At 38.4% G+C, this 27,019-nt stretch overlaps 1 protein-coding gene across 4 annotated transcripts in view; it reads left to right on the forward strand.

The window, feature by feature from the left end:
* The window catches only part of LOC149312284 (hepatocyte growth factor receptor-like), a 123,792-nt gene extending 97,532 nt beyond the window's left edge, over window positions 1-26,260 (forward strand). For all 4 annotated transcript variants that reach the window (XM_089524332.1, XM_089524336.1, XM_089524335.1 and 1 more), the window contains exons 12-21: window positions 5,403-5,549; window positions 8,703-8,862; window positions 10,182-10,322; window positions 13,062-13,292; window positions 15,149-15,229; window positions 16,801-16,982; window positions 18,205-18,314; window positions 21,270-21,435; window positions 23,747-23,883; window positions 23,977-26,260. In XM_089524332.1, the coding sequence (XP_089380458.1) occupies window positions 5,403-5,549; window positions 8,703-8,862; window positions 10,182-10,322; window positions 13,062-13,292; window positions 15,149-15,229; window positions 16,801-16,982; window positions 18,205-18,314; window positions 21,270-21,435; window positions 23,747-23,883; window positions 23,977-24,187 (1,566 nt within the window). In that variant the 3' untranslated portion in view covers window positions 24,188-26,260. The remainder of the gene's footprint in view (window positions 1-5,402; window positions 5,550-8,702; window positions 8,863-10,181; window positions 10,323-13,061; window positions 13,293-15,148; window positions 15,230-16,800; window positions 16,983-18,204; window positions 18,315-21,269; window positions 21,436-23,746; window positions 23,884-23,976) is intronic.
* Window positions 26,261-27,019: the final 759 nt, after the last annotated feature.

The following is a 27,019-nucleotide window of genomic DNA, read 5'->3' on the forward strand; positions in this document are numbered from 1 at the left end:
TCCATTCATTGCAGGAGAAGCATCGGTGCTTTACAGACCGCCCAAAAGGGCTGTCTGCCGGCTCCCGTGTTTGCTGCGCCAGGGAACTGCAGCGGACAAACTGCAAAAAGCGGCTTCTTTTTCCGGCGTCACAAGGGCACCAAGACATGTGGATGCTAGGTCTCCATCACGTCAAAATGGTGGCGCCCATCTGTATAGGGCGCTGCCATTTTGATGCCCTTGTTATGCGCGAGGGGCAAGGCGCGTCAGGAAGCGCCACCCCTCGCGCGTAACAATGGCACCCAATAGGGCCCATCTGGAATGCGCCATCTTTGGCCTGTGGTTTGTTTCTTAGGAGGTCCAGATGGGGTGGCAGGTGGAACTCAAGTGCTGACTGGTTGTTCTGATGTCAGAGGAATTATAAATCTACTCCAAACTATCCAAGATGCTGAACATTATTCCCCCCCCCCCCCAACATTTCAGCACCTTGTATAGTTCCTTTAAATTGCCTCTGAGCTGAACCCTGAGTAGATTCACTGCTGTACTAATGTGGAGATGGTAGCCTCCGTTGTAGTAACCTAGCATGTTTTTCAGTTTGGGTATATCTTGGATTGGTTTCTCTGGCTTGTTGGAGGAGAAACAAGGCAGATCATTGACGGCTGCTGCATAATGGGCACCATGAAGAACAAACCATGAACTGAATTTCATGGTTTGTTTAACATCTTCCATTGTAAGTGTAAGCAATCAGAGAGCCAGTGTGGTGTAGGAATTGCAGTGTTGGGCTAGAAAATTTGGCAGCCCAGGGTTTGAATCCCTGCATGACCATGGAGACTGACTGGGTGACCTTTAGTAAGTCACACTCTCTCAGCCTCAGAGGAGGGCAAAGGTAAATCCACTCTGAACAAATTGTGCCAAGAAAACACTCTGATACCTCTGAAAACACCATAGTGTTGCCATAAGTCAGAAATGACTTGAAGGTACATACACCAAACTGTGTTGGCTCATCCAGGCTAAATGTGCCCCTGTCTCTTCTTCCTTTTCCCTTCTCCCTTTTCAAGCCATTCTGTTCATTCTTGCACCCAGCTGGTTAACAGCTTTGTCTTATAATGTCTCAACTCTCCATGCCATCAAACATGAACCATTGTAGGGGTTCTCTCCCTTAGTTCCCCTTTTTGACTATGTCTGCAAATGTCAGGATTCCTCCAAATCTCTTCTTTCACAGCCACAGGGTACAATTATTTTGTTTTCTGGGACTGTACCCCCAATTCTTTAAATAACAGAAAATTATTTGGATGCAGATTTTGAAATGTGTCTGTTATTTGTTTATTTAGAGCTTTTATTTCTAGTAAGTTTGGTGAATCTAGGGCCTTCCATATGTTGTTGGTTCCCATAATTCCTAGTCAGCAGAGTGAATGGTGAGGAATGCTGGGAGATAAAATCCAATAGCATTTGGAAGGCCCTATTATTATAGAAGTGCTGTATAAGCAGATACTGCCCTCCATCATTGAACTTGTAGTCCTGCTTCTATTGTCTTTGAATTTCAGACATCACCTTTTGTCACTCCTTTGAGGTACTTTGTATTGATAGAAAGATTATAGATTCTTTTGCAATACAGACCTGGTTATTTGAATCTGAGTCATCACACTGGTTTCGGTTTCTTTGCATACCTCTTTAATACTGTTTTATAAACAGTAATCATTATCAAATCACTGAACTAGTAACATGTAGTGATGCCTGAGCACTAAGCAAGAACAAAGCATCCATTGTATTTCATACGTTTACTCCCTCCCCACTTCAGAGGAAAAAGTACATGATGTCCTGTTGTACAGCTTTCCAGCTATGTCTAGTTAAGTACCTTCCAACCCAAGATAATTTATGCTTTAGATTTCCATAGGTTTGTGGATCATAATGGTGGCAGAATGCTTGATATTATAAACTGAACTATATAATGTTTCTTTTAAACAGAAGTCACCAGTATGTACTTAGTTTATGTCTAACAGTTTATAGAAATCTGTGTAGTCTATATAACTGAGAGTAAAACATAATCTCACAATTCAAGTGGTTACACATACTGTGTAAGGTTTAATTCATAGTTACAACACAAAAAAGCAATGGGTTCACAGTTTGTGTGGTGTACTTGTGGACTCCTCCCTAAACCTGGATGTCAAGGCTGTAGTAGTGGCCAGGATCCATTGTACAGCTGAGGCCAATATAAAACTGCACTTATTCCTGGAGATGTCTGATTGGGCACTGCTGACAAATTTCTCAGTTTCGTCCTGTAACTGGCGCAGTGCACTCTGTGTAGGACTGCCTCTGAAAATTGTTTGGAGACATCTGTTCAGAATTGCTGCAGTGTCATTGATGATAACCTATTAGAGAGAGAATATTCCTCCTTAATACATAGCTTTATTACTGGCTACCATTCTGTTTCCAGGCAAAATTCTAAATACTAATCATGACCTATAAAACTATATATGACTTAGAACCTAGGGGGTTTGAAATTTCATATTCTTCCACTGAATGGGAGAAGGTAGTATTCACCTAAGTGTTAAACTACTTGGATCCCCCTCTTTTCTTTGTCCTTTCACTATTTGGCGTTGTTTTGGTTGTGTGCCTTGAAGTTATTTTTGACTTACAGTGACCCTAAGGAAGGAAAGGGTAATTTGCCCAAGCTCATGCAGTGGTTTTCTATGGTTGAGTGGGGATTTGAACTCTGGTCTTCCACAGTTCTATTCCAGCACTCAGACGACTACCCCAGGTTGACTCTGATCCTATCATTTTGTGAGGCACATTTGTCAGAGCTGCTACAGTGAGCCTTCTCCATGGCCACTCCCGACTTCGGAGTTTCCTACCTGTAGAATATAGTCTAGTTGATTATCTGTTATCCTTCTGCTGGCAGGCAAGGGTATATTTGTGCAGACAGAGTTTTGGCATTTAAGCTGACTTGTTAGCTGAAGTGTTCTTCGTTAGTTGTCCCTTTGTATCTTCAGGGGAAACCATTCTGGGCCCCCATGTGCAGATAAGAAAGAACACAGGACCTCAAGTCCTGTTGTTTCCAATGCTGGTATGATGTGCATGTGGCCACTAGTGTGGTCACGTACATGTGTCACCATTGGGGGCAATGGGGTTTACTGTCTGTGGATGCTCAAATTCTCAGATGGCATACCCGCAGATGGGGAGAGCCCATTGTATTACTGTGGTTTTAATTGACTTGTTCTCATGTTTTAATTGTGATTTTTGCAGAATTATGTGCATTTGTGATATACATTTAATAAACAAATTAAGTTTTAATATAATCTGTTCTACCAATATGTGTTTCTCCATCTCTGGGACACATGGCACAGCTGATCATCCAAAGCATGGCACAGCTGATCATCCAAATGCAGAGTTCCATTCTCTTAATTTCAGCCATATCAGAAAATGGCATCCCTGAGAAAGTTGTTTGAAGAACCGTAGAAATATATCCAAAGAGCAATTTATGGATTTTGGCAATTAATCATATTGTCAAGATGGAGGTCGTAGTATTCTAAGTGCTCTCCATCTGTGGCAATGGGTATTTCCATTGATGACAGTAGCCATCCAGATGGGCATTGCAGTTATACAGCTTTATCTAAGGATCACAATTTCCACCCAGCTCACTCTATTTCAATAGGCATTTTGAATGATTCTGTAGCTTTAGCCTTACACCAACAAGACACTGCTTGAGTTTCTTATCCCAATGCCATTCAGGATAACTCACTTGTTAGAGAGCCTTATTTTGAAGATTGTAGTTCAGGCTGTATTACTGTAATGGACTGCAGTGTATCCTTGTGTCCATTTGGAAATGCAAGTAATGTTTTGAGAATGAAGATCTGATTCTTTTAGGTACAGGGTGCAATTGAACACCCTTCAATTGAACAATATAAGAACTCTTTGACAGTGGAACACACTCTCTCACAGAATGGTGTCTCCTTTGGAGGTTTTTAAACAGAGGCTGGATGGCCATCTGTTGGGGGTGCTCTGATTGTATATTCCTGCATGGAAGGGGGTTGGACTGGATGGCCATTGTGGTCTCTTCCAATTTTATGATTCTGTGAACAGGATCAGTTGCCAGTGCATTCTAGCAACCATTCCGTGAGTATGGCAGAAACTAAAGCATGCATACCGTTTCCAGTGTGAATCAGTTGACCATGCAGGGGCCTTTTGTGTTTGATACTAATGCTATTTCAGCCTCCATCAACCATCTCCAATGGCTGCTAGTGGCTTTAGTATCTATGGTGATGAACACACAAAGGTGTTTCCCTAAACCAAAAGAACGAAGTGGCAGTATCTATGGTGCTGTACAGACCGGCGAAAGCGCCGGCCTGCATACGTACTAGGGTTGCCTCAGGGTGCTGCTTATATACGCCCCGCAACCCTGGTACGTAATCTGTATGTCAAAATGGCGGCGCCCAGTACACATGGGCACTGTCATTTTGACTTGGCGGATGCTTAGCGGCCGCACATCTTGGTGCCATTGTGACGCTGCAAGTGTGCCATTGGCGCATTGCGGCGTCACAGTGGCACTGCATAAAGAACCTGATTTTTAAGGGTTCTTTTTGCTCCGCGGGGAAGCCCCACGGTCTGGAGACAGCGGCTTCCCTGTGGAGCAAACTAGGGCAGCGGGAGACTGCCCGCTTTGGGTGGTCTGTATCCCGCCTTTGGGACAGTGAATTTGATTTGGATTCAGTCGTACTTTAAAGGAGCTATCCAGGGTTCTGAATCCTATCCCCAAGATAGATTCATCACCTTGAATAGCTACAGCAAACAGCCACTCCACTACTCAGTAACTTTCTCTGTGGATTCCTATGGCTACTCAGCAATGACAGGTTCAGACATCTGAAGGTGCACCTGTGGTGATCCAGCAGCTTTACTTTTATTTGAATATGGACAGAAGTGGCAGATCAAGAGAAAACTTTACCAGGATAAAAACATATAGCAACACCAACTTGGTGCCCATACTTGAAGAAAGGCAGGATATGAATTAAATTTCTAAAATTAAAATACATACATACATACATACATACATACATACATACATACTTCAGTGCCCATTCATAAAGATAATGTTTGGGTCCAAGAGGATAGTAAAAAATGGGGGGAAACGTGTTTAAGGAACTAGTTAGCCTCAGCGTCCTGCATTCTAATAAATCCAGAACTTCACGACATTTCTGAAGCTAAGGAACTCAGTGACAGCCAATGACTTTTCTCAATCTAATGCTTAATATGTGGGTGAAATAAATAAATAAAACTTTTAATTATCCCACCTTTTGTTAAAACAATCAAAGCAGCGTACAGCATTAAAATAAAGAAGTTTATTGCAGAAGAATTAATCTTAATTTGGTAAAGCTTTCATATTGGCTTCATTGTAGGTTTTGCCTAATAATTTTAATTTGTTTTTCTAGGGAAATAACATTGACTCTGAAGCTATTAAAGGGGAAGTGGTAAAAGTTGGAAACAAGAACTGTGAGAATATCACCTTGAAGTTGCAATCTGTTTATTGTACTGTTCCTAAAGAGCTGTTGAAATCCAACAGTGAACTGAATATTGTGGTAGGATATTTACCTTATCATTATATAGCTGATGGTATTTGAAATGTCACTTCTGCATTAATATTGCCCGCAGAATTCCTGTTCCAATCCTGGTTTTGTGTTTGTGCACCATGCTTCTTTTTCTAGTTTGTACCTTTAGCTGAAGACAGCACTTTCAGTAGGATGGTGGGCATGTCCCATAAGCCTCTTCCCTACATTACACAGCTTTCTGCCTAATCTGGTCCCCTCGTTTATTCTTCCTTCCCCCTGCATTATTAAAAATGCAAATGAGTGTTGGTCTGGATCATAGGGAAGACTAGCATATCTGTGTGGTAGAGGGAAGGAGCTTTATACCTCATGCTACTGCTATATCACCCCCCAATTGACTGTTTCAACTGGGGTCTTGTCTGCTCTAATGTACCAGTGTCTAAAAATAGCTGGTCTTTCTGGCAGTCTAAAACTTGGAGTTTGCCCCTTAATAATCATTAACATGACATTTCCACAATCTGTTCAGTTTTTCAGAAGCAATGTGGACAACATTAGTGTAGTATTTCCACATGTCGATTTCCAGGATCATAAGCCATGATCCGTTTTAGCCAAATTTACAGTTGCTTAATGGTAAATATTCTTGTGTCTTTAAATTCAAGCGGAATCAAGTTGGTATAACTGAGCTTTTGTGTACTGCAATGTGATATGTTTTGTGATTAGACAAAGGGTGCTTGGTTTTTTCCATTATAGCTGTTGGCATTATTTGTTCCTTATTTCTCTGGCAAAAACCTACTTGCTCTAGCCAGTTTATCTAGCTGGACAGCTGTGGTTGCTAGGACTTGATTGCCAAATGAGTCCTAATGGGAGACCCCCACCTTACAAATTAAGCCAACTCTAGTCTGTTGTTGTGATACAAAAGTCCCATTAACATACAAATGTGCCCTTCAGTAGAAAGACTTTCAAAAATGTTTGCACTCGGTTTTATATTATCCTCTTGACGGGAGTCACTCAAAGCAATTAACAAAAACATAAAAGCAGACACCAAAATAAATAATTTTCTATACTCATAACAAGGTTCCCTGTCTAAAAGGACCATCAGTACAGAAGAACCCACAGAATCCCCTAAATTAAAAATAAGTTATGTTAAGCAACAATAAAATCAAAAGTGTGCTTAAAGAGAAATGTTTTCAGTTGCTAGTAGAAGATTAAGAGGAAGATAACCTGACCTCTTAGAGTTCAATTACCTTCTTGCACATTATCTCATATCATGCCTCAGAAGGCCATGGAATATACAAGATAGCAGTATTGCCTGTGGTCTTAAACCAAAGTTAGGCAAATTTTGGGCAGCTGTTTTTGGCCCCCTCGACCTGCCATGTTCTGAACCAGCCCCACAAAACAATAAAGGGGAAAGTAGCCAATCGTACACTGCTAGTTTCATAAAGACATTTTGTGGAGATGGGACAACACAAGGGGTGGGGAATACACCTTGTTTTAAAGCCGTTTCTAGATGCTTGCAAGAGCAGAAAGTTTCATTTCCTCTTCCAAGAAGCTTACATAGGGAGAAGAGGATAAATATTTTTTAAGAAAAAGTAATTTGCCATAATAGGGCTTCTATCTTCTTATTTTTAAGAAAATATAATTTGCCATAAAATTGAATAAAAATCCAAATTTGACAATTTTTTTCTTTAAAATGGCAAATTCTATGCCTTTGTTACATCATACAGGTATATCACGTTAAAGGAAATCAGATGCTGTCATGTTCATGTGAGCATGGATCTATATTTTTCAGTATTTATTTATTTATTTTATATGTCACATTTCTCCCAGGATAGGACCGAATGTAACTCCCAGAACAACATGAAATTAGTGGGGCCAGTATGTGTACAATAGCACATGCAGAATTTTTTTTTTAACTGTCTGCTGTTTTCTGCTCATTTATAAGTTCTTTATGTGCCTGCCTGGCAAGAAAAAAATCCCTATATATCTGATGGGCAAGAACATTGTGAACTGAGGAAAACAGAAAACCTGCCAAGTACATTCCAGCTGATTTGAAATACTGTCATGTGACATCAATTATTTTGGCTTCTGTCATTTATTGGTGTTGCTTCTTGTGCAAATGCTCTTATTCCCAACAAAACAATACAATTGGAAAAGATCTTGCAAAGACTGAAGATGCTGATGTCAAGATGAGCACACTTGAGATTACCGGTTCTTTAACAAAGGAATACTGAAAGCAGACTAACAGATTTGATAATTATTTTCACAGCTAGAGTAAAATATTAGTGCAGATAGGTAAGCCAGTAAGGTTACTTGGAAACAACTAGGATTTCTGTTAGCGTAATAGAAATTTAATATTATCCCTTAATGAGCATTTAATGTCCCTTTGGACATTAATACATTTATACATTAATACATTTAATACACTTTAAAAACAAAATGTGGAAAGCATACGTCATTGTAAAATTGGTTTGCAATTGTAAAAATGTCTTCAATTTAAATAAAATAATACCTATTATATTTTCTGTAGAAAGGGAAATATCTAGATCAGTGGAACAACTTCTATGGGTCTGGAAACCAAATCACCTCTGTTTCAGACATGTGATGTCTATGTATCATAACTACCAAATTCACTGCTGTAGCAGACCAAACTACCCACTTCTTTTGGTTTAGAACAAGATGCACACAATTAGTGCTGTATCCAGAAAGAATTTTATTAATTATTATAGTGGACCTAATCTGGAAACACAAGTTGTACATATTAATAAAAACAAAATAATAAAACCAAAATAATCCAAAGTATCTTCAGTCTTTGCAAGATCTTTGCCAATTTTGATGTTTTGTTGGGAACTTAAATACTGAAAAATAAAGCTCAATGTTCACACAAACATCACAGCATCTGATTTCCTTTAATGTGATATGCTTGAATGATATAACAAAGGCATGGAATTTGGCATTTTTAAGAAAATGTAATTTGCCATACTCATATAAAATATTATAAACTTGGAAATCCAGGCAAAGAAATAAACAGGAAGCAACAAGGGAAAGGAATTACATATCCAAAACTGCATGAATATCTACAGTGTTTATCACCCTCCCCAAATGTAAGCTAAATTGTGGTGCATGTTTGTCTGTATATTTTATTAATCTATTGGAATTTTTACCTTTCTTTTCTTCCCTCCATTTTAGTGGAAGAAAGAAACTTCATCCACAGTTATTGGGAAAGTTCAGATTCAGCCTGATCAGAATTCTACAGCACTCATTGCAGGCATTGTGTCAACTCTGATTTTTATCTCACTGTGTCTCTTTGGACTTCTTTTGTGGAGAAAAAAGAGAAAGCAAATCAAAGGTGGTAATGAATGTTCTTCTGAACTTTACTACACTTTCTACTAAGCGGAAAGAGAGTTTCCTCTTCCAAGAAGGTTACATAGGGGAGGAGAATAAGTATGTGGAAATCTGGATGTGTCTGCATAGATGAGGGATGGTAATCATGTGGTCCTCCAGATGTTGTTGGATCATTGCTCACAGTTGGCTATACTGGCAAGGACTACCAGGAATTACAGTCAGACAGCATCTTAGGACTACATAATTCCCACCCCTGACTTTTGAATTTTATGAAAATTAGGGAATTAAGGACTGGCATATTATGAGGAGGGATTAGAAAACAATGAAGAAGAGAGAGCATACTGTTCAGAGATTTGAGGAGGAGACTGCAGCCATAGGCACAGTAATAGCAAACAGTTACTAATAACAGGTGGCTTTAAAAGGGTGAAATTCTTGAAAGTTTCTGTCAAACCATGAAGTTCTTCACAGTCATGGGTGACAAATGGCTCTAGTTTGAAGCTAAAGGCAATTATAATTATATGTAGCTTGCTTCATATTGTAGAGACTTTTCTTCAGAATGATTCATTGAGTGGCAGAATGTATAGTTGCTCATCATCAGAACTGTTCCTGCCCCACAAATTATCTCCCTCTCTTTTAATCAGAATGGAGAGAATCATGCAGCCCTCCAGATGTTGTTGAACCGAAGCTCCCAGCATGCTTCATTGGCAGTACTACCTAGGATGCCTGGAAATTGCAATCCAGCATCTGAGTGTCCACACAATTCCTACCACTGCTTTAAAGGAACATAGAATATCATTCTGTGGCCTAGTACAATAGGCAGATTTGGCCAGTAGCAAGTTCCTGGAGTCATCTTCAACACCACATTAGCAAAATAGACATATCTTGCCTGATACATGGAGAAGGAGGAGTACATTTCGCAGAACATTGGGTGTCCAGTCCCAATTTAGCACTATCTTAAAAAGTTGAGATTTACAAGAAAACACCAACCCTTTATAAAACTGTATTTGCTATGACTCATTGATTGTTTTCTAGGTCTTAAAAATTCCTTAGACAATTTTGTTTAATATTAACACCATATTAATGGTGTGCTAACTGCTCAGGTAGAAAGGACCTGTTGTGTGCTATGGTGCTTATACTTGTTGTTATTCTTTTAATATTTATGCTTTTCACTAATTTTAAGTTTATTAATAATTTTATTGTATTTTAACATTTATATGATTTTACTTAATTAATTATTTTAGTTCTCTCTGTTTTAATGTTTGTAAGTGCTTTTACTTGAACTGCTATAATAATCATAAAAATGTTGCTTTCTTCCCTATGAAGATTTAGGCAGAGAGATTGTTCGCTATGATGGAAGAGTGCATACTCCTCACTTGGACAGACTTGTGAGTGCAAGGAGTGTGAGCCCTACAACAGAGATGGTCTCAAGTGAATCTGTAGATTACAGGTCAACCTTTTTAGAAGGTATTATCATTTTTTTCTAATTAGTAAATACAGAAGGGTTGCCATATTTTTCATTTCTGAAGCCAGAAAAGGAGAAAGAGAAGGAAGGAAAATAATTACAGTTAATGTATATAACAAGCCATACTCGTTTATTATTAGCTTGCTGTTTACATGAATTTGGCAGAGATACAAGGCAAAGATCCATAATTGGCCAATTCCCTCATGGGCCAGTCATTACCATGTGTGCCAAGTTGGAAAAACAATGGGAAAATTGAGATTTGGAGTTACTTGGAACCACTGAGGAGTGCACCAGTCACACTGACCCAACCCCCCACCTGCTTGTGAGGCTGCCACTGGGTAGGCCTGCTAGCCATGATCGTTTGCAAGACTCACTCACTGGGGAGCAACATACCCCCTCCACACAAAAACAAATCCTGCCCAGTTCTTCCCTGCCCCATCAGAACATGACAGAGTTTTAAAAAAAAGATAACATTAAAGAGGACCACAACTATTAGAAAGTGAACCAGTTGCTATCAGGAAGCAGAGAAACCTTGGTGTGCTATCTTGGTGTGCATTTACATTGTACAAATATGGATAGCCAGTAACTCCTGACTGAGCTTTCTTTTCACCATGTCGCAGCCTCAAATAAAGAAGGCCAGCTGAACTAGCTGTGAAAGCAGTATGCAGTTTTCTCTTGGATTAAAGTATATTAATCTAAGACAAGATCAGTCACCAATAGGTGGCAACCAGCACATCATAGTCCCAGTTTCCTCTTTCTTGGGCAGGTGTGGAGTAAGGAGCTGTCCACTTACCACTTTGCTTCATTAATTTCTTGGGATTAATTAGGGTCATGATACAACTGTGGGAATGGCAGCCCTCCTACTCTATAATTGTATCTTGATCTCAGGGCCAACATTATTTTTAATAATACGAACAATAGTAACAACACGAAAGAATGAAGGAGGCAAGTGAAGCATTGGGTAAGTTTTCCCAGCAGACATATAAAAAGGGAGAAAGGTCCATGAAGTTGTTATGTTGCAGCTATCATAATTGTATTCAGGACTTGCTTGTTTGTGGAGAAATCTTGATTGCACGATGTTTAGAAACCAGTCTTGCTGAAGAGTTCTGTTTTGCACTGTGTATTCTTTTCATATAAACGTTTGACCATGGTAGACTAACCTTAATTTCTTTTTAAGACCTAGAAAACAATCTCAAAATCAAAAGACTTATGAAATTTGATATCCTGTTTGTCATTTAAAAGTCTGTTCTAAAGTGAAATCTTGCAATGAATGTATTTTGAAGACTTACAGGCAACTGTTTCATGGAGTGTATTTAACCGTGTTATCTTTTTAAAACTTCAGGAAATGAATCACTCAAGCCATTTTCCTAGTTGAATATTTACCACTGAATAAATAAAGTGATGAGCACTTGGGGAGTATTCATCAGATTCCAATTGCCCACCAAATTATAATCTGACAATAACCCATGGTCTCTGCTATTTCCTCCTTTATGCTAATGTGCCATTTTCCAGTTTTATAATCCCTTAGGTGTATCACAAGTGAAGTTAACTGTAGATTAATTTAATTTGAGATAGAGGAACTAAGGTGGAGCTTTGTCACTAACTTCCTTCAGAGTAAGAACTAATATTGCACCGTAGCAATCTTGGCGTGCATCTACATTGTAGAAATAATGCAGTTTGACACCACTTTGAGTGCTGTAGTCCATCCTATGGAATCCTGGGATTTGTAGTTTTACAAGGTCTTTAGCTTTCTCTACCAAAGATTGTTGGTGCCTCACCAAACCACAAATCCCAGGATTCTGTAGGATGGAGCTACAGCACTTAAAGTGGTATCATGCATTATTTCTACAGTGTAGATGCACCCTTGGCCAGCCTTGGCAAGGTACCTTTATGAGTTGGAGAGCATTTAAAAATGAATCATAAAAGTTCAGAGACGATAAAACAGTATTAGTCTAATTTGCAAATGAAAAGAAGATCATACAATTGTTCCTACTGACAGAGAGATGATACCCTGCTTTTTTGCTAGTTGTATCATTTTGACTTGGAAGGACTTCTGGCAAATCTTTTATTATTAAATGTAACATTGCAGGTATGAACCTTGGTATTTCAAATAGTTCTGGGCCAGTGGTGGCTGGTGCTTTGATGTCAGAGGGCAGCAATTCCACTCTGGGATTTAGTCCAGATTTAAACAGAGCTATCAAATGTGTTGAATCCAATCCCAAAATAGGCTCAGCAACTTCAGTACCTCTTTTAATGTTTTGGCTAAAAACCCATAGCAGGTTCACTGCCCTACTGACACCAGACTCACTTTCTGTCATTGCTCAGGGGCTCAGGCCTGGCTCTAATTCCACTGCAACACCATAAGTAGGGAACCATCTCCTTGGAGAGGTGCAGTTGGCTACCTTTCTTTTAAGGTTCAGGCATGCTGCTTAGAATAGATGACAGACAGGTGGGCAAACAGATATGGGTGTCTGTCTATGTGTCTGTCTGTCTGTCTTATTTATTTTCTGCCTTTTTTCCAAGAATGTAATACAAAAAAGACTTATTCACATTGGTGTTACTAGATACCACTTTGAATCATCCTTGGATTGTTTATATTACATGTACTGATTTGATGTGTGTTAGTATTTTAGAAAGCCACATTTGAATTTGTTTAGAAGGGAAGTAGAAATTTTAAAAGAATTTTTTTAGGCTTTCTATGATAGAATGCATTGGCATAACCACTCCTGTTACCCTTGCAGATCTTTTTCCAACTTTTTCTCAGAATGGGTCATGCAGACCAGCTCAGTATCCTCATGGAGACCTATCTCCCATTCTTTCTACGGGAGACTCTGACATAGCCAGTCCATTGCTGCAAACTAATGTCCACATTGATATCAGTGCCTTAAATCCTGACTTGGTCAAAGAAGTTGAGCATGTGGTTATTGGTGCTGATAGCCTAATAGTGCATTTTAATGAAGTAATAGGAAGAGGTAAGTAATTAAATAGTCCTCTCAATTACCACATTCCTATAAGCATGCATCATATGTGTTTTATTAACTGAGTGATTACCAAGTACCTGTATTAACATAACATAGGGCTAAAACAGACAGCCCGTTAAATCCCACTTCCGGGTGTCTTGGGAGCACGGCATTTATACCCCATACGCTTGGAAGCTGGCTGGCCAGCTGGTCAACAGTGTAGCATTTACACATTGCCTGCCAAAATAGAAGCAGATCTTATCTGCTCCTATTTGGGCTGGGTTCAGGGTGGATTGGAGCCATGGTGTGTGTTTGTCGCGGCCCCAATGCATCTTCAGCGGAGGCGGCTTGAAATCGCCCCTTCCTGGTCACCTGTTCCAGCTCTCCATTCAGTGTTCTCTGTTGCCATCTGGCATAATGACCTACACCCACTAATATACCAAATTTCCTATCTTCTGTAGCATTCTGTGCCACCTGAAAACCAGCTCTAGAATGTCCCTTGGTTTCCCAAAGATGGAAGGGGAGAACAAAAAGGGAAGGCACAATGTTTAACTGACAGATACTCCATCTGTGGAACTATCCCGTTGGATGCTGACATATATACAACTGTACTGCAGTGTATTATGGGTTTTCAGAGAAAGGGTTAGGCCTAAAATAAATATACATCATGGAGTAATAGTACATCTTGCTGTGTAAACATGGGTTCAGAGGTCTGTGGATGCTAATAGTTATTTTATGCACATTTACTTGGAAATAAGTAGTGCTAAATTAAAATAAGGTTATTCCTAAGTAAGCATATATAGGATTACAACTGGAAACCAACAAATATGCAGAGTTTATTCAAGTATATATATTCAGTCAGGTGAAGCAATTACACTGAAATTGTTCCAGTAAAATGTAAGAAAAGCCCAGATTGATTGGACGAAAGGTCCATCTAGTCAAATAGCCTGTGTGCAAATCCAGCAGCAAAACGGTGAGGATGTGCAGATGTACATATGCCACAGTGTTATGGGTACAACTGCAGAAGGCTTGGCCATGCATGGATCTGGATCCAGATATTCAGCACCATGTCTGTTGACTGTTGAACTGAGTTACCACCTAGGGCAGCAGAAATGAGATTCCACGCATGTGAAAGCAGGCATAGAAACATGAGTTCAGAGTTCAGCATAGATTCCCTGTCATCTGAGGGCACTGCTAGGCTACCCATCCTCAAATTGGTCATAACCACTGTAGCCTGAAATTCCCAGAACCCAACATAGACCCTCCAACAGCATATGTATGGGATAAACATGTCCCATCTCCCCCCAGAAGGGATCCATTCCCATGCAAAATAACCCATAAGTTGTGACAAACATTATGAGCCCGATCTCTGGCCCGATTGCCTGGCCTTTTGTGCCACTGTAAAAGCCTACACCTTACACCTCTCCTCCCCCACTAAGGCTGCATTCAGGCTGCAGAAATAACCCAGTTTGATACCACTTTAATTGCTGTGGAATCCTGGAAACTGTAGTTTGTTGTGGCACCAGAGCTCTCTGACAAAGAAGGCTAAATGTCTCACAAAACTATAATTCCCAAAATTCCATAGCATTGAGAAATTGCAGTTAGTGGTGTCAACCTGGATTATTTCTGCAGTCTTATCTTCCAAGAACTTTCCCATTCCCTTCTTAAGCCATCTGTCAGCATATATCACTCTGAGATGCACTAGGAAATTTAGTAAACTCATTATGCATTGCGTACGTTACTTTCTTTTGTCTGTCCTGAAAACAAGCCATCTAGACTTTAATCATATATTGCAACTATCTACAAGAAGATAGAGTCTACATCGTGAAAACTATGCTAAAAGACTAATATTGCTTATTTTTATGCAGGACACTTTGGATGTGTCTATCATGGAACTTTGTTAGATACTGATGGCAAGAAAATTCATTGTGCGGTAAAATCTTTGAACAGTGAGTCACATCATTTTTATATCTGTATAGTGAGCCATAATCAATTTTAGAATAAACATTGATATCTTAAAACACGCTGCATTATAGCATTACATAGCATTACCTGAATATGGTCTACTTTCATTGGGTTCATTTGTATTACTTAGAGAAAGCTTCTCTAAGGATTCATTTGTCTCATTGTGGCCATGCGTGAGAATGTTCCTATCCTTCTTCCCCAACTGATAAATACAAGATTAAAAGAAATGCAGCAGTATCATTTTACACTGCTGGGTTGCTGTATGTTTGCTTTTTTATGAGTGAGACAGTTGGAAAACAGCAGGAGCAAATTGGCACACACTAGTATGACCCTCTCCTGGCTTTGCGCTTGGGACATTTCTATTTATTGTTAGTAGTCTATGAAAAAGGAAGGGAGGTACGATAATAAAATAAGGAAAGAATTCTGAAATTACAAATGTATGCTGTGATTGATTTAAGTACACTCTGGCAATGATAAACATCCATTCATATATATCAAGGGTTGGGAATCTTTTTGGTCCAAGGACTAAATTCAATTTCAGAGAAATTCTCATGAGCTGCATGCCAGTGGGGTGCAGGACCAAAGGCACTTTTGCTCAAAAGCTTTTATTGACAGTGACTTAGCCTTTGGAGAGACACTGCAACTTCTGAAATGAGGAAGGGGGCACAGCAAGCAGAAAAAATCAAGTGTTATGGTGAAGGCTTCGTGAACATCTCAGGGATCCCAGGGTCCAGATTTATCCCCAAGGCCTGTACCCCCCAACAGTATACATAAATGGGGTTTCTAGTTGGCTACAGATTATACTTCAAACATTTAATGAAGTGTTCACTGTGACAACTATTTTCTCTTTCCTACATTAACATCTTTTGAGTGGTAAGAAAAGTAATGGAAAAAGCAGTAGCTAGAGAGTTACCAGTTGAAGACATCATCGTCTGATCCCCCTAGAAAATGTAGTAAACTCTAAATAAATCAAGGCAACTTTGCTATAGAAGTCTCATCTGGAAGGACTCTTAGGGGCTTGACAGACTGCCCCAAATGGGCGAGCTAGAGTCGTCCGTTTTTCCTCCGGAGGGACGCCACAGCAGCCAAACCATGCAGCGTCCCTCCAGACCCAAAAGAACCTGGAAAAACTGGGTTCTTTTCAGTCTGTGCAACGGACACCACAAGTGTGCCATTGGCGCACTGTGATGCATCCGTGACACAAGCGCAGCGCCACAATGTGCAGACATGTCACTGCATTTGCATCATGGACGCGCTCCCCATGTGAGTGGAGCTGCACGGTTATGGCGCTGCCAGCATGAACTAGGGTTCTGGAGCATGCAGTTGCTGCATGCTCCAGAACCCTAGAATCAGCGCTGGCACACCGCTTCTCATCCATCTTTCTCAGGCCTTAGTAACTTTTTTTTTAATTTGGATATGGCCTTTTTGAGAGACAATCTTTACTCAGTTTTATTTTATTCCTGTTAAAGAAATGTTTTTCACATGTTTTTAAAAATGAACTAGAAATGAGATGTGTCAGCATGGATTTAATTATTTTTTCTATGGCATTTCTCAGGGATTACAGACTTGGATGAAGTAGCTCAGTTCCTGAAAGAAGGGATCATAATGAAGGATTTCACTCATCCTAATGTCTTGTCCTTACTTGGAATTTGCTTACCCAGTGAAGGGTCTCCCTTGGTAGTGCTTCCTTACATGAAACATGGAGATCTTCGAAACTTTATCAGGAATGAGTCTCATGTAAGTACATATAGGGGCTGATTAGGTGATAGTGCAGAGTCTTATGACTTCTGCTCTGCTCTGCTCAGAACAAAAGCATTAACTGAGTGATCACTCATCACTTTTAAACATAGTCAGCTCATGTTGGGTTTGAAATATATTTTTCTGCTATAGAATAAAAATATAATGGGATGAGTTTTCATAGCCTGTGAATCACTTGATTTGTGAAGTTTAACATCTTCCAAAAAATAATCCCCTACCTTCCAAAATATGTGGCAAACTGTCATTAAATACCTCCAACGTATTATCTGTCATTAAGAAGATAATACAGTCAACCAAAAAAACATCCTTTAATTGTCTCAGATACAGTACAAAAATACAAAATACAAATACAAAAATACAAAAAACAGCTTTACAACCTGTGCTTTCTTTGGCACTAGATCATGCACAAAGATCATCGTGTTGTTATAGACAGTTATGTATTGAGGATTAATTGCAAAAAAATACCATAACAAGCAGTATTCTTTCATTTATATAACTCAAATTGCCAGTCATTCATTTTCAGTTTCTTTATATACAACAAGGCTAGGCTAGCATCCTGTCTGCCTTGCAATTTAGTTTTCTGATGTATCTTTCCATGGCTGGAAAAAAGTTACGACCATTGAAGTCAAGCGTGTTTAAAGTCAGAAACCATCTGCATTCTTTATTTATTTTCATTTTTTTGGAATTAGGTTTTATTAAATAGAGGAGGAGTTTATATAGCAAATGTATATATAATTGTGTGCAGTGAATATAACTAGATCTGTGAGGGTGTCAGAAACAAACAAGAGGCCCCTTTTTTCATTAGTCCTAATTCCCAAAATTATGTCTTCTTACACATTTTTTCCAGATTTTGTGTGTATCGGGGGAGTTACTTTCATGTTTCTAAATATTCCTAAATGGTAGAAATTTTGAGGCAGCTAAACTAGTTCTACACCTATTTCAAAACCTATTAAAATATATAATATGTAGCATACTCTGTATGTATGATTTCACTATACAAATATTTTAATAGGCTTAATCTTTCTGATGTGTTACCTGATTCTATCTTTCCTCCAATGCTCAGCAAAACTCAGTTTTCAAAAAAAACAATAACATACTAAAGAACTAATGGAGGGTTCATGTCAGCAATTAGGTTTTGTAACTGCAATTCATTTTTTCTGTGCTATGTTGTTTCAACTACATCACCATCCATAATTTACAGAATCCAACAGTAAAGGATTTGATTGGATTTGGCCTACAAGTGGCAAAGGGGATGAAATATCTTGCAAGCAAAAAGTTTGTCCACAGAGATTTAGCAGCAAGAAATTGTATGTAAGTACAGTAATTACATTCCAAAGTACCTTCTAGGGCTGTCTGGATAAGGGTTAAAAAAACCCTGCACAACTTTATTTGTTACGTATGTATCTTGTCCTTTCATTATAAATTTGTATTCATGGAATTTTCAGACGGTCTCCCATCAGTGTAGTTGCCACCATGCCTAGCACTGCTGTCATTCACACTGATAGCTGTATCACTTGCACAGCACAATCTTGTATATATTTTACTCAGAAGCAAGTCATGCTGCTTTCAGTCGGGATTACATCCCAGGAAACTGTACAGAGAGGATTGTAATCATAAACCTGTTTTCTCTGTTTCTCTGCAGCATTCTTATGCTGAAACATTGCTTCCCAAGAGTGTTTTGTCTTGGCTTGTCAATAAAAATTCCCAACAGTTCCCTTTGAAGCTCATTATTTCTATGTCCCTGATATTCTTAGCTGACATGTTGTTGTATTCTGAAAATCTGGCAAAATTCTAGGTATTTATTTTGTTGCATAGTAATGTTTTGGAATTTTTCTGTTTGGGAACTGCTGGACCTCAGCTCCCATCAGCCCCAGCCAGCAAGGCCAGTAATCAGGCATGATGGGCATAGTAGCCAAGTGGAGGATCACAGACTCTCCACTCCAGATGCAATTGTGAGCCTTAGGAAAGAGATAGGCAACTGAGACCAAGTCAGAACCTAGTTTTCAACTTCACAGCAGGCCACTTTTGCATGTTCTCAGCCAAAAAGGCACCCATGTAATGAGCAGAATTTTAATTCCAGTTCACACTTGTTGGTTTATCAGCAGATTTTCAGCCATAAGTGTTGAAAGTTTGGGAGGTTGCTCCAGGTTTGAAATCATGTAATGGGCTTTTAATGGACAGTTTTCCCCAATTTGGGTGAAGTGGAAGGCTAGGGAGCTCAGGGGAATTGGTGGCCCCCAAATAGCTTTTGGGGGCTGCCTGTAGCACATAGTTTTGCCTTTTTGTTTTAGGAAGTAATTATGGTTAAATTAACAGATTAAATCAATGATGTCACTTATGAACGTGATGGTTTTTTAAGCAGCTATTATTTTTGTCTGGCCAGCTTTTCAGTTTGTTTTAGTTTGTTTTTCTTTTCATGAAGTAGACTGTGCTAAATATTAATGTTCTAACCTGCTTTAAATGGTGGCATCAGTGTTTTTGATTGGTAAGCTGCTTTTGAAAAAAATATTTTTGAAAAGCATGTCATAAACATGAGCACACAATATATGAATAAATATGGAAACCAGAGTTTGATTCCTGGCTCAGCCATGAAACCCACTGGGTGGCTTTAGGCACATCACAAGAAAATCCTGTGATAGGGTCACCATAAGGAGGCAACGACTTGAAAGCACACAACAACAACAAATTTACTATTTACCTGTCTCCTCAATGATGTCAGCGCAGAGTATTTACTCCAAGGTTTCAAAGAGCTATCTTAGTTGCCCAGCTATATCCCAAAGTAGTTTTGGCAGCTTTGAAGTGCTGAGTAAAACCCAACGTGGGTTCACAGCTCTGCTGGCATAGTAATCTCTGCCTGCTTTTGCCATTTTAGAGAACTACAGTTCATAGTTTCCCTTTAGGGATTCATTATGCTATTGCTTATAGTTAGTCATAAACTGCATGCCTAATTGAAAGAAGCATGGTTGAATTACTGAAAGAAAACAAAAGATATGGTTTGATAGTGGAACGTTCTGGACATGGTTCGGCTTTATTTTTTTCTCTGACCTTTGTAAACTAAACAAACATTATGCAAAGCATCTGATTAGTGTCTGGGTGACCAGACAGTTTAGTGCACACAATGACTGATTGGTACAATAGTTGTCAACATCATTATGCTGATTCATCACCTACATTATAAATTAATGAGCTTAACAATATTAATTAATATAGTTTTTTTCTATAGCCATGTGAAGATTGAGTTTCATCAGCATAAAAAGACAAGTGTCCCCTTGAAAAGAAGTATGGGCTTCTTAGCCAGGTTCATAAGTATATCACTATAGCAGCTCCATATTTGCTGTTAAAATTGCAGCTAAATGTTGCCATTCATTTACATATACACATTTGGGTTTTTTTTTAATATTGATGATGTTCCAAGACATCAAAAGGAAGGGAGGAATTCAAGCCATCTTGGACTATCCATATCTTTCAGTTTTAGTCATCCGTACAGTGAATGGAAGAAGGCTAGTGTAATATAGGAACAAAGCACCAAATGAGAGACTAATGAGAACTCTCATCGCAGGGAGCCAGATACCATTGACATGACAGAAACATGGCATGTGGTGATATGATTGTAAGCTTGTCAAGTGTTGGATGTGGGCTTCTCTTTTAGTAGATGCCTGAATTGTAACTGGATGTTTGTACACCTCTCTGGCTTTTCTTCGCAAACGAAGATTCAGGAAGGATGTTTGTACAGGAGCTATGTTAAATAGATAATTCAATTTATAGTAAGTTTACAGTAAGAGCAATTAAATACGAGATGCCTGGGCATTCTTTGTTTGTGTATTTATATTAGTTACACCCTTCCTTTCTTCCTAGGAGTTCAAAGTGTAGCCTACATGATCCTCCTCCCCATTTTGATCTTTGCCAAAGCACTGAGATAAATTAGGCTGAAAGACTGTGAGGTTTTTGGTCAAGTGCAAATTTGAACCAACACTTTCTCATTCTAATCCAGCATCTTAATCATTATGCCTTCTGTTCAGTATCTCCAAAGACTAAATCATTGTACTTTAGCTGTTAAGGAGGTGTCATTAATTTAATGAAATAAAAATATCTTTGTTGACTTTTTCCCCTCCTTCTCTTTGGTATATAGCAATTGCACTAGCTCTACAGTTTATTGTTTGAGAAAATATGTAGTATAACTTTCAAAAGCTGTGGTCCCAAAGATACCATAGAGCAATGCAAATTTTGTTTCTCAACTTCAGATAATGATTTTTGTCATTTTTCTAGGCTGGATGAAAAATTTACTGTCAAGGTTGCTGATTTTGGCCTTGCTAGAGATGTCTACGATAAAGAGTACTACAGTGTACACAATAAAACAGGAGCCAAACTGCCAGTAAAATGGATGGCTTTAGAAAGTTTGCAAACTCAGAAGTTCACTACAAAGTCAGATGTGGTAATGTGCCTTTAATTATTTATGTAACTCTTGCTGACTCTCCACATTTCAGTGCATTCCTGGAAATATTAAACAAAAAGAATGATATGGTGGATGAATGTAAAAACCTTCTCATCCTAAATCAGAACAAAGTTCCAGCTCTCTTAACTTGCAAAATAAATGTGATTGGGTTACTCCTGTTTTGGTTTTCTGTCCACACCCCCAAACCACAGAATTTTAGATAACACAGTAAGGGCCGGAAATGACATTTTAGAACAGTCACCTCCTCCCATAAAGGCACTGATTTGGAAGGAACCCCCTGACAAACATTAGCCTAACTTGCAGGTTTGGTCAATTTTATTTGAGTAGTTCCATTTTTCCCATAAGGCTCAAAACTCCCAACTTTAAGTAGCTTAAATTACATAATTCAGTAGTGGGGGTCAAGAATATTGTGGATTCTGTTTGGAATTGCTCTCATCCCTTGAAATATTACTGTGATGTGGGCAGAAGTTCAGTTGTCTAGATATGGACTGGTGTCCTGTTAGGGACATCAACATGTTCCCCCTATGTGTTTGGATGTCCTGGGGGGGGGGGTTGGCACTCTCTTCCACCCTTTGCAGTGACCAAAGCCCATGCCTGCTTAGCTTACTCAAAAGCCTCTGAAATTGCCCTGCATGGCCACTCCATCCTTCACAGTGAACAGGCAAGATCAGAGAAGCATCCACCTACATCCCCATAGCCAGAAACAAAATTATGACATCAGCACTGAGATGCTTGGAGGACCCTGACAGAGCTCAGCACTGATGGCATGGTTTCATATCTGGCTATGGGAACGTAGCTGGACACTTCTCCAATCCTGCCTGCTTACCATAAAGCATGGAATGGCTGTGCAGGGCAGCTTTAGAGGTTTTACAGTAAGTTGTGAGGATATATTGCTCAGCCAAGTGTAGGCCCACATGCAGACCTACTAACCTTTACTGAGCCATACAGGATTGCAGCCATGGTGTCATTCATGTCTCACCCAGACCTGATTGGGTTTTTTCTTAAGTCTTTTGGTTATTTAGGGTTATGGTTGGTTCCAGTTTTAAGGGAAATAAACACCTTTTGCAAATAGTGATGGGTTTTCCCATGAAAAACAAGATTTGGTTCTTGCCAAGATTCCCTTTTCTATGTGCAATGCAACTGAACTGGTTGGACACAATTCACTGATTAGGCATAATAAATTTCCTGCTTCTCTGTTCTCCTTTGTTTTATTTGGAAGAACATATATCAGGTCAGAATGGAAACTGGTAGTTGGCCTTCTGTGTTCTGGATATTGTATTCGAAATTGATATTTAATATCTGGAATTCCACAACTTCTTGTACCTAGCCTTTTCCCATCATAGGCCAAAAAAAGTTTGTTTTTAAAACTTAGTTAGAAGGGAATTCTTTTTTAATTGTTGTAAGTGTACACAATTACTAAGGCGGTAGAAGCTGAAGAAAAGCACTAAGTTGCAGGGCACTCAGAATGGCATGTGTAGGTTGATGAGGAACTTGTGATGCCATGGGCATAGATGTTATATATGTTTGGTGTGTGTGTGTGTGTGTGTGTGTGTGCACGTATGTATACACACCAAAAAAAACATATACTTACATAATGTCAGCCCTCCATATCCATGGTTTCTGTATTCACAAAGTCAAGCATCCACAGCTTGAAAATAATTTTAAAAAGAAAGAAATATAAACAATTTCCAAAAAGCAACCCTTGATTTTACCATTTTATAGAAGAGACACCATTGTATTATGTCACTGTATTTAATGAGGTAAGCATCCATGGATTTTGGTCTCCATGGGGGGGGGGGGGGGTTCCTGGATCCAAACTCCAGCAGATACCATGATCCCACTGTACTGGTTTTGTAGCTAAATATGCTCTCAAAGTATTCTGTTTTTATATATTAAAACTTTGCCCAAATCTAATTGTTAGTCCCAACTAGAGTAAATCCATTGAATTAAAGGAACTTACGTAAGGGTTGATTTACTAACATTTCACTGATTTAATGGGTTTACTTTAGTTGGGCCTAATTATTAGAATTGGCCCTGTATGATTAATTTTTCTCTTCAATATAACTTTGTCTGTGAATTGTTCATCATTTATATCTACTGAAATCAGCAGTGCATCGATATTTACTTTTCTCGAACATACTATCTGATGTTTTCAGAACAGTATTTTGTTAATATCCCTTAAGAGAGAGAGAAACTGTAGTAAAAAAATCTGTTTAAAAATATACCTACCTTCACAGCTTGCAAATTTTCCAGTCTTGTAATTTGGTCTTTCTCTGTTGTTGTTTTTTAGTGGTCCTTTGGAGTATTGCTTTGGGAATTGATGACAAGAGGAGCCCCACCCTACCCTGATGTGAATTCTTTTGATATCACTGTTTATTTACTACAAGGAAGAAGGCTATTACAACCTGAATATTGCCCAGATGCACTGTAAGAAAACAGTTTACAAAAACCCATTCAAATATTGCCAGGTCTTAGGGATAAATATAGGTGAAAGCTCACTTTCTTATTTTTCAATTACAGATACGAAGTCATGCTCAAGTGTTGGCATCCAAAACCTGAACTACGGCCAGCATTTTCTGAATTGGTTTCAGATATATCAGTGATCTTCTCCACTTTCATTGGGGAGCATTATGTTCATGTGAATGCCACCTATGTCAACGTGAAATGTGTTGCACCTTATCCATCTCTGTTGTCATCACAAGACAATATAGATAGAGATGCTGATACATGATCAGGCATATTAACTGTTATCATCATGGAGGAAAAGAAATAGCAGCCAACTAATTTTTTGCCAGCTGGTTTTTGTGAAACCACTGTTGTTTGTGTATGCGTGTGTGTGTAATGTACAAATTGCACTATTTTGAGGAGACAATTTCATGTTGTTGAAAGCTACAGGATCATATATTGTCCAAACACAATTTTCAAGTGTGACAGGCAGCTATAGCAACTATCACTGCTATTGGAACCGTGTCTCTACTGCCAATTGTCACTCATCTCTGAGCAATCCTGCTGCTGTTATAAATTATACTGCGTTCAACTGGCAAGCTCAGAAATTCGTCAGGAAATCAGAGTGCCAGTCATCTAAAGAATGAGCTATCACTGTTGGTCAGCAGATTTTTGTTGTTGTTGTCGTTGCATAAGGGCCAGGTTAAATAATGCATATTCCAGAATTGCAAAGATTTCTGCTAAGTTGTTAAAAGTTTGCTTTGCTTATTACAGCAGATAGTCTGTTTAAGAGGCATGCAGGTTGCCCAGGTCACCAAATGGCCATTTGCTACTGGTCAAGGTTTCACAATTCTTGTTCTAATTATGCGATAAAATCATTGCAACTGCTTTGAGACTTGAGAGCAACATATTGAGCTAATACACCGCTATGATCTATTTAGAATAGCGGTTTATAAATAAAACATATTATTATTATTATTAAAAGGTCATTGAAGAAAGCATTCCCATTCAACAAAATGAGATCTTTGGAGAAGTCTCTGTAATGAGTACGCCAAAGAGTAGGTTGAACAAACCTGTGGATAACATTCTAGAGAGGACGTTTAAAAATTGTGCAGAAAACCTGAAAGGATTTCTAGGTAGTGACTAGATTTTAGCAACAGTGACTATGAATCAAAGGAACTGCAGTAGAAGAAAGATGGAGATCTTTTCAAAGGATGGGGGACAACCTTGAATCAAATGGAGTGTAGCACTGTGTAACTGCTGCTAAGTTGGGTGTGCTATGTGTAAGGAAATTTGGGAAGAGATTGTGATACATACTACCTGACTGATGCATTCATCTGGTTCTTTAGATTGTGACGTGCCATATATATCTTCATGATGACCAATTTTTTAAAAAAATTAAAACAAAAATAACTTAAAAGTTTTTTTTTTCTAAAATAAACTATGCTCTTAACTTTGACTGAGCATCATTTTTCATTTTTGTTCCTGTGGAATTCTGTGCATTCTACTGTACAGACTGTTTGGTGTAGGGTTAAATACCTAGGGGTTTTGTTTTTGGTGTAAATCCTTTCAAAGCATTCTATTTTTATATTGAAATTTTTATTTTTAATTATATATAGATATAAAGATATATATAATGGTTTGGTTAGGACATAAAATATCACACTGTGAAAACTTGAGGAATACTTTGTCAGCTTTCGATTCACAAGTTGTAGAGAAGTTAAAAACCTGATTCTGTAAAGACTGGAATGGAAAAGAGCTGGTTGCATGCCATCTCCACCTCTAGTATTAAAATCTCCATAGCTGGAATCAAAAACACTTTTAAGGTCTTCGAGAAAGCAATGCCTATGAAGAATTATAAGGGAGATTTATTGTTCTTGAGAGAGAATGCTACACTGAAAGATTTATGATGAAGCTGGAGTGGGTAAGCAAACTACTTGCTGATAATACTGGATTGTATTAAACTGCCACATCTATTTTGGCAGCAAATTCTTCATGTGTGCTGAGAGCAATGTTAATTGTGAGCTACCTTAGCACAGATTTTTTTTTGCTGCAGGTCAAAAGAAGACAAAAAGATCTAGAGGGCTAAGGGAAATTATGATGCCACAGTTTAGTGTGCTAATACTATACCTGTAAACACATACTTTGAGGAATGCAAGGCAGTGACGGGTTGGGGGTGAAATTGCTGTGTTATTTATGAGGAGAAAATAATGTTGTGTTCTAGGGCACCTGTAAATAATGTGTGATTCTTGTAGGGATTTTGATGTTTGTACATTCATATACTTGCCAATAAAAAGGATGGTACTTTATCTTTATAATTGTGGTGACCTAACAAACGTATTAAAATAAAGAAAAACATTGTATGTTTACTGTTTATTTTCAGGTGTGTATATATTTGTTTAATGGAAAGTGGAGTTAATCCAACCAATACTGGAATTCATATTTATTATTTGTCAAGTAAATAGGATTTGGCAGAGGAGGCAGATGATTTGCAAACTGAAACTAAAAAGAAAATTAACATAAATAGTTACTGAAGGTGCTCTTCCATAATCTCAACTTTACGTTTTAGCTTTATAATTTTTAATTTGTTGTAAACTGCTTTGGGCTCAAAATTGAGAAGAAGGCAGAATAGAAATAAATGTAAAATAATAATAACAACAATAACTACAACTCACTGAGTGTCACAAGTTGTTCTACATCACATGACAAAAACCAAATCCAGAGATTTTCTGTTTTTGTAAGAGTTTGTGCAAGCATAAACTTGAAAACTGCTATCTAACCTTTTATTTCATTTATATCCCACTTTCCTCCCAATGATGGAACTCAAGATGGCTAAAAACATACCTAAAACAATACAGATTAAACACTGTACAAAGGTTTTGATAAAAGTATAAGTTATCTAAAAATCAAACAATATGTCAAGTTAAAACATTAGGCATTAAAAACATTAACATTATTTACAAATGTAAAAAAAAAAACCCAGCACATCATTAACAGCCCATTCAATTTATTGGAGTACTACATGAAGATTTGCACAAGTGTTTGTGGAATAGCACAAGAGGTTAGTTTCCTTTTTACAGTACTTGGGATCCATCATGAAGAACATTACTATTTAGGA

This window comes from Sceloporus occidentalis, unplaced genomic scaffold (assembly GCF_023333645.1).
Source record: "Sceloporus occidentalis isolate IW3139 unplaced genomic scaffold, rSceOcc1.0.p SCAF_5, whole genome shotgun sequence".
NCBI lineage: Eukaryota > Metazoa > Chordata > Lepidosauria > Squamata > Phrynosomatidae > Sceloporus > Sceloporus occidentalis.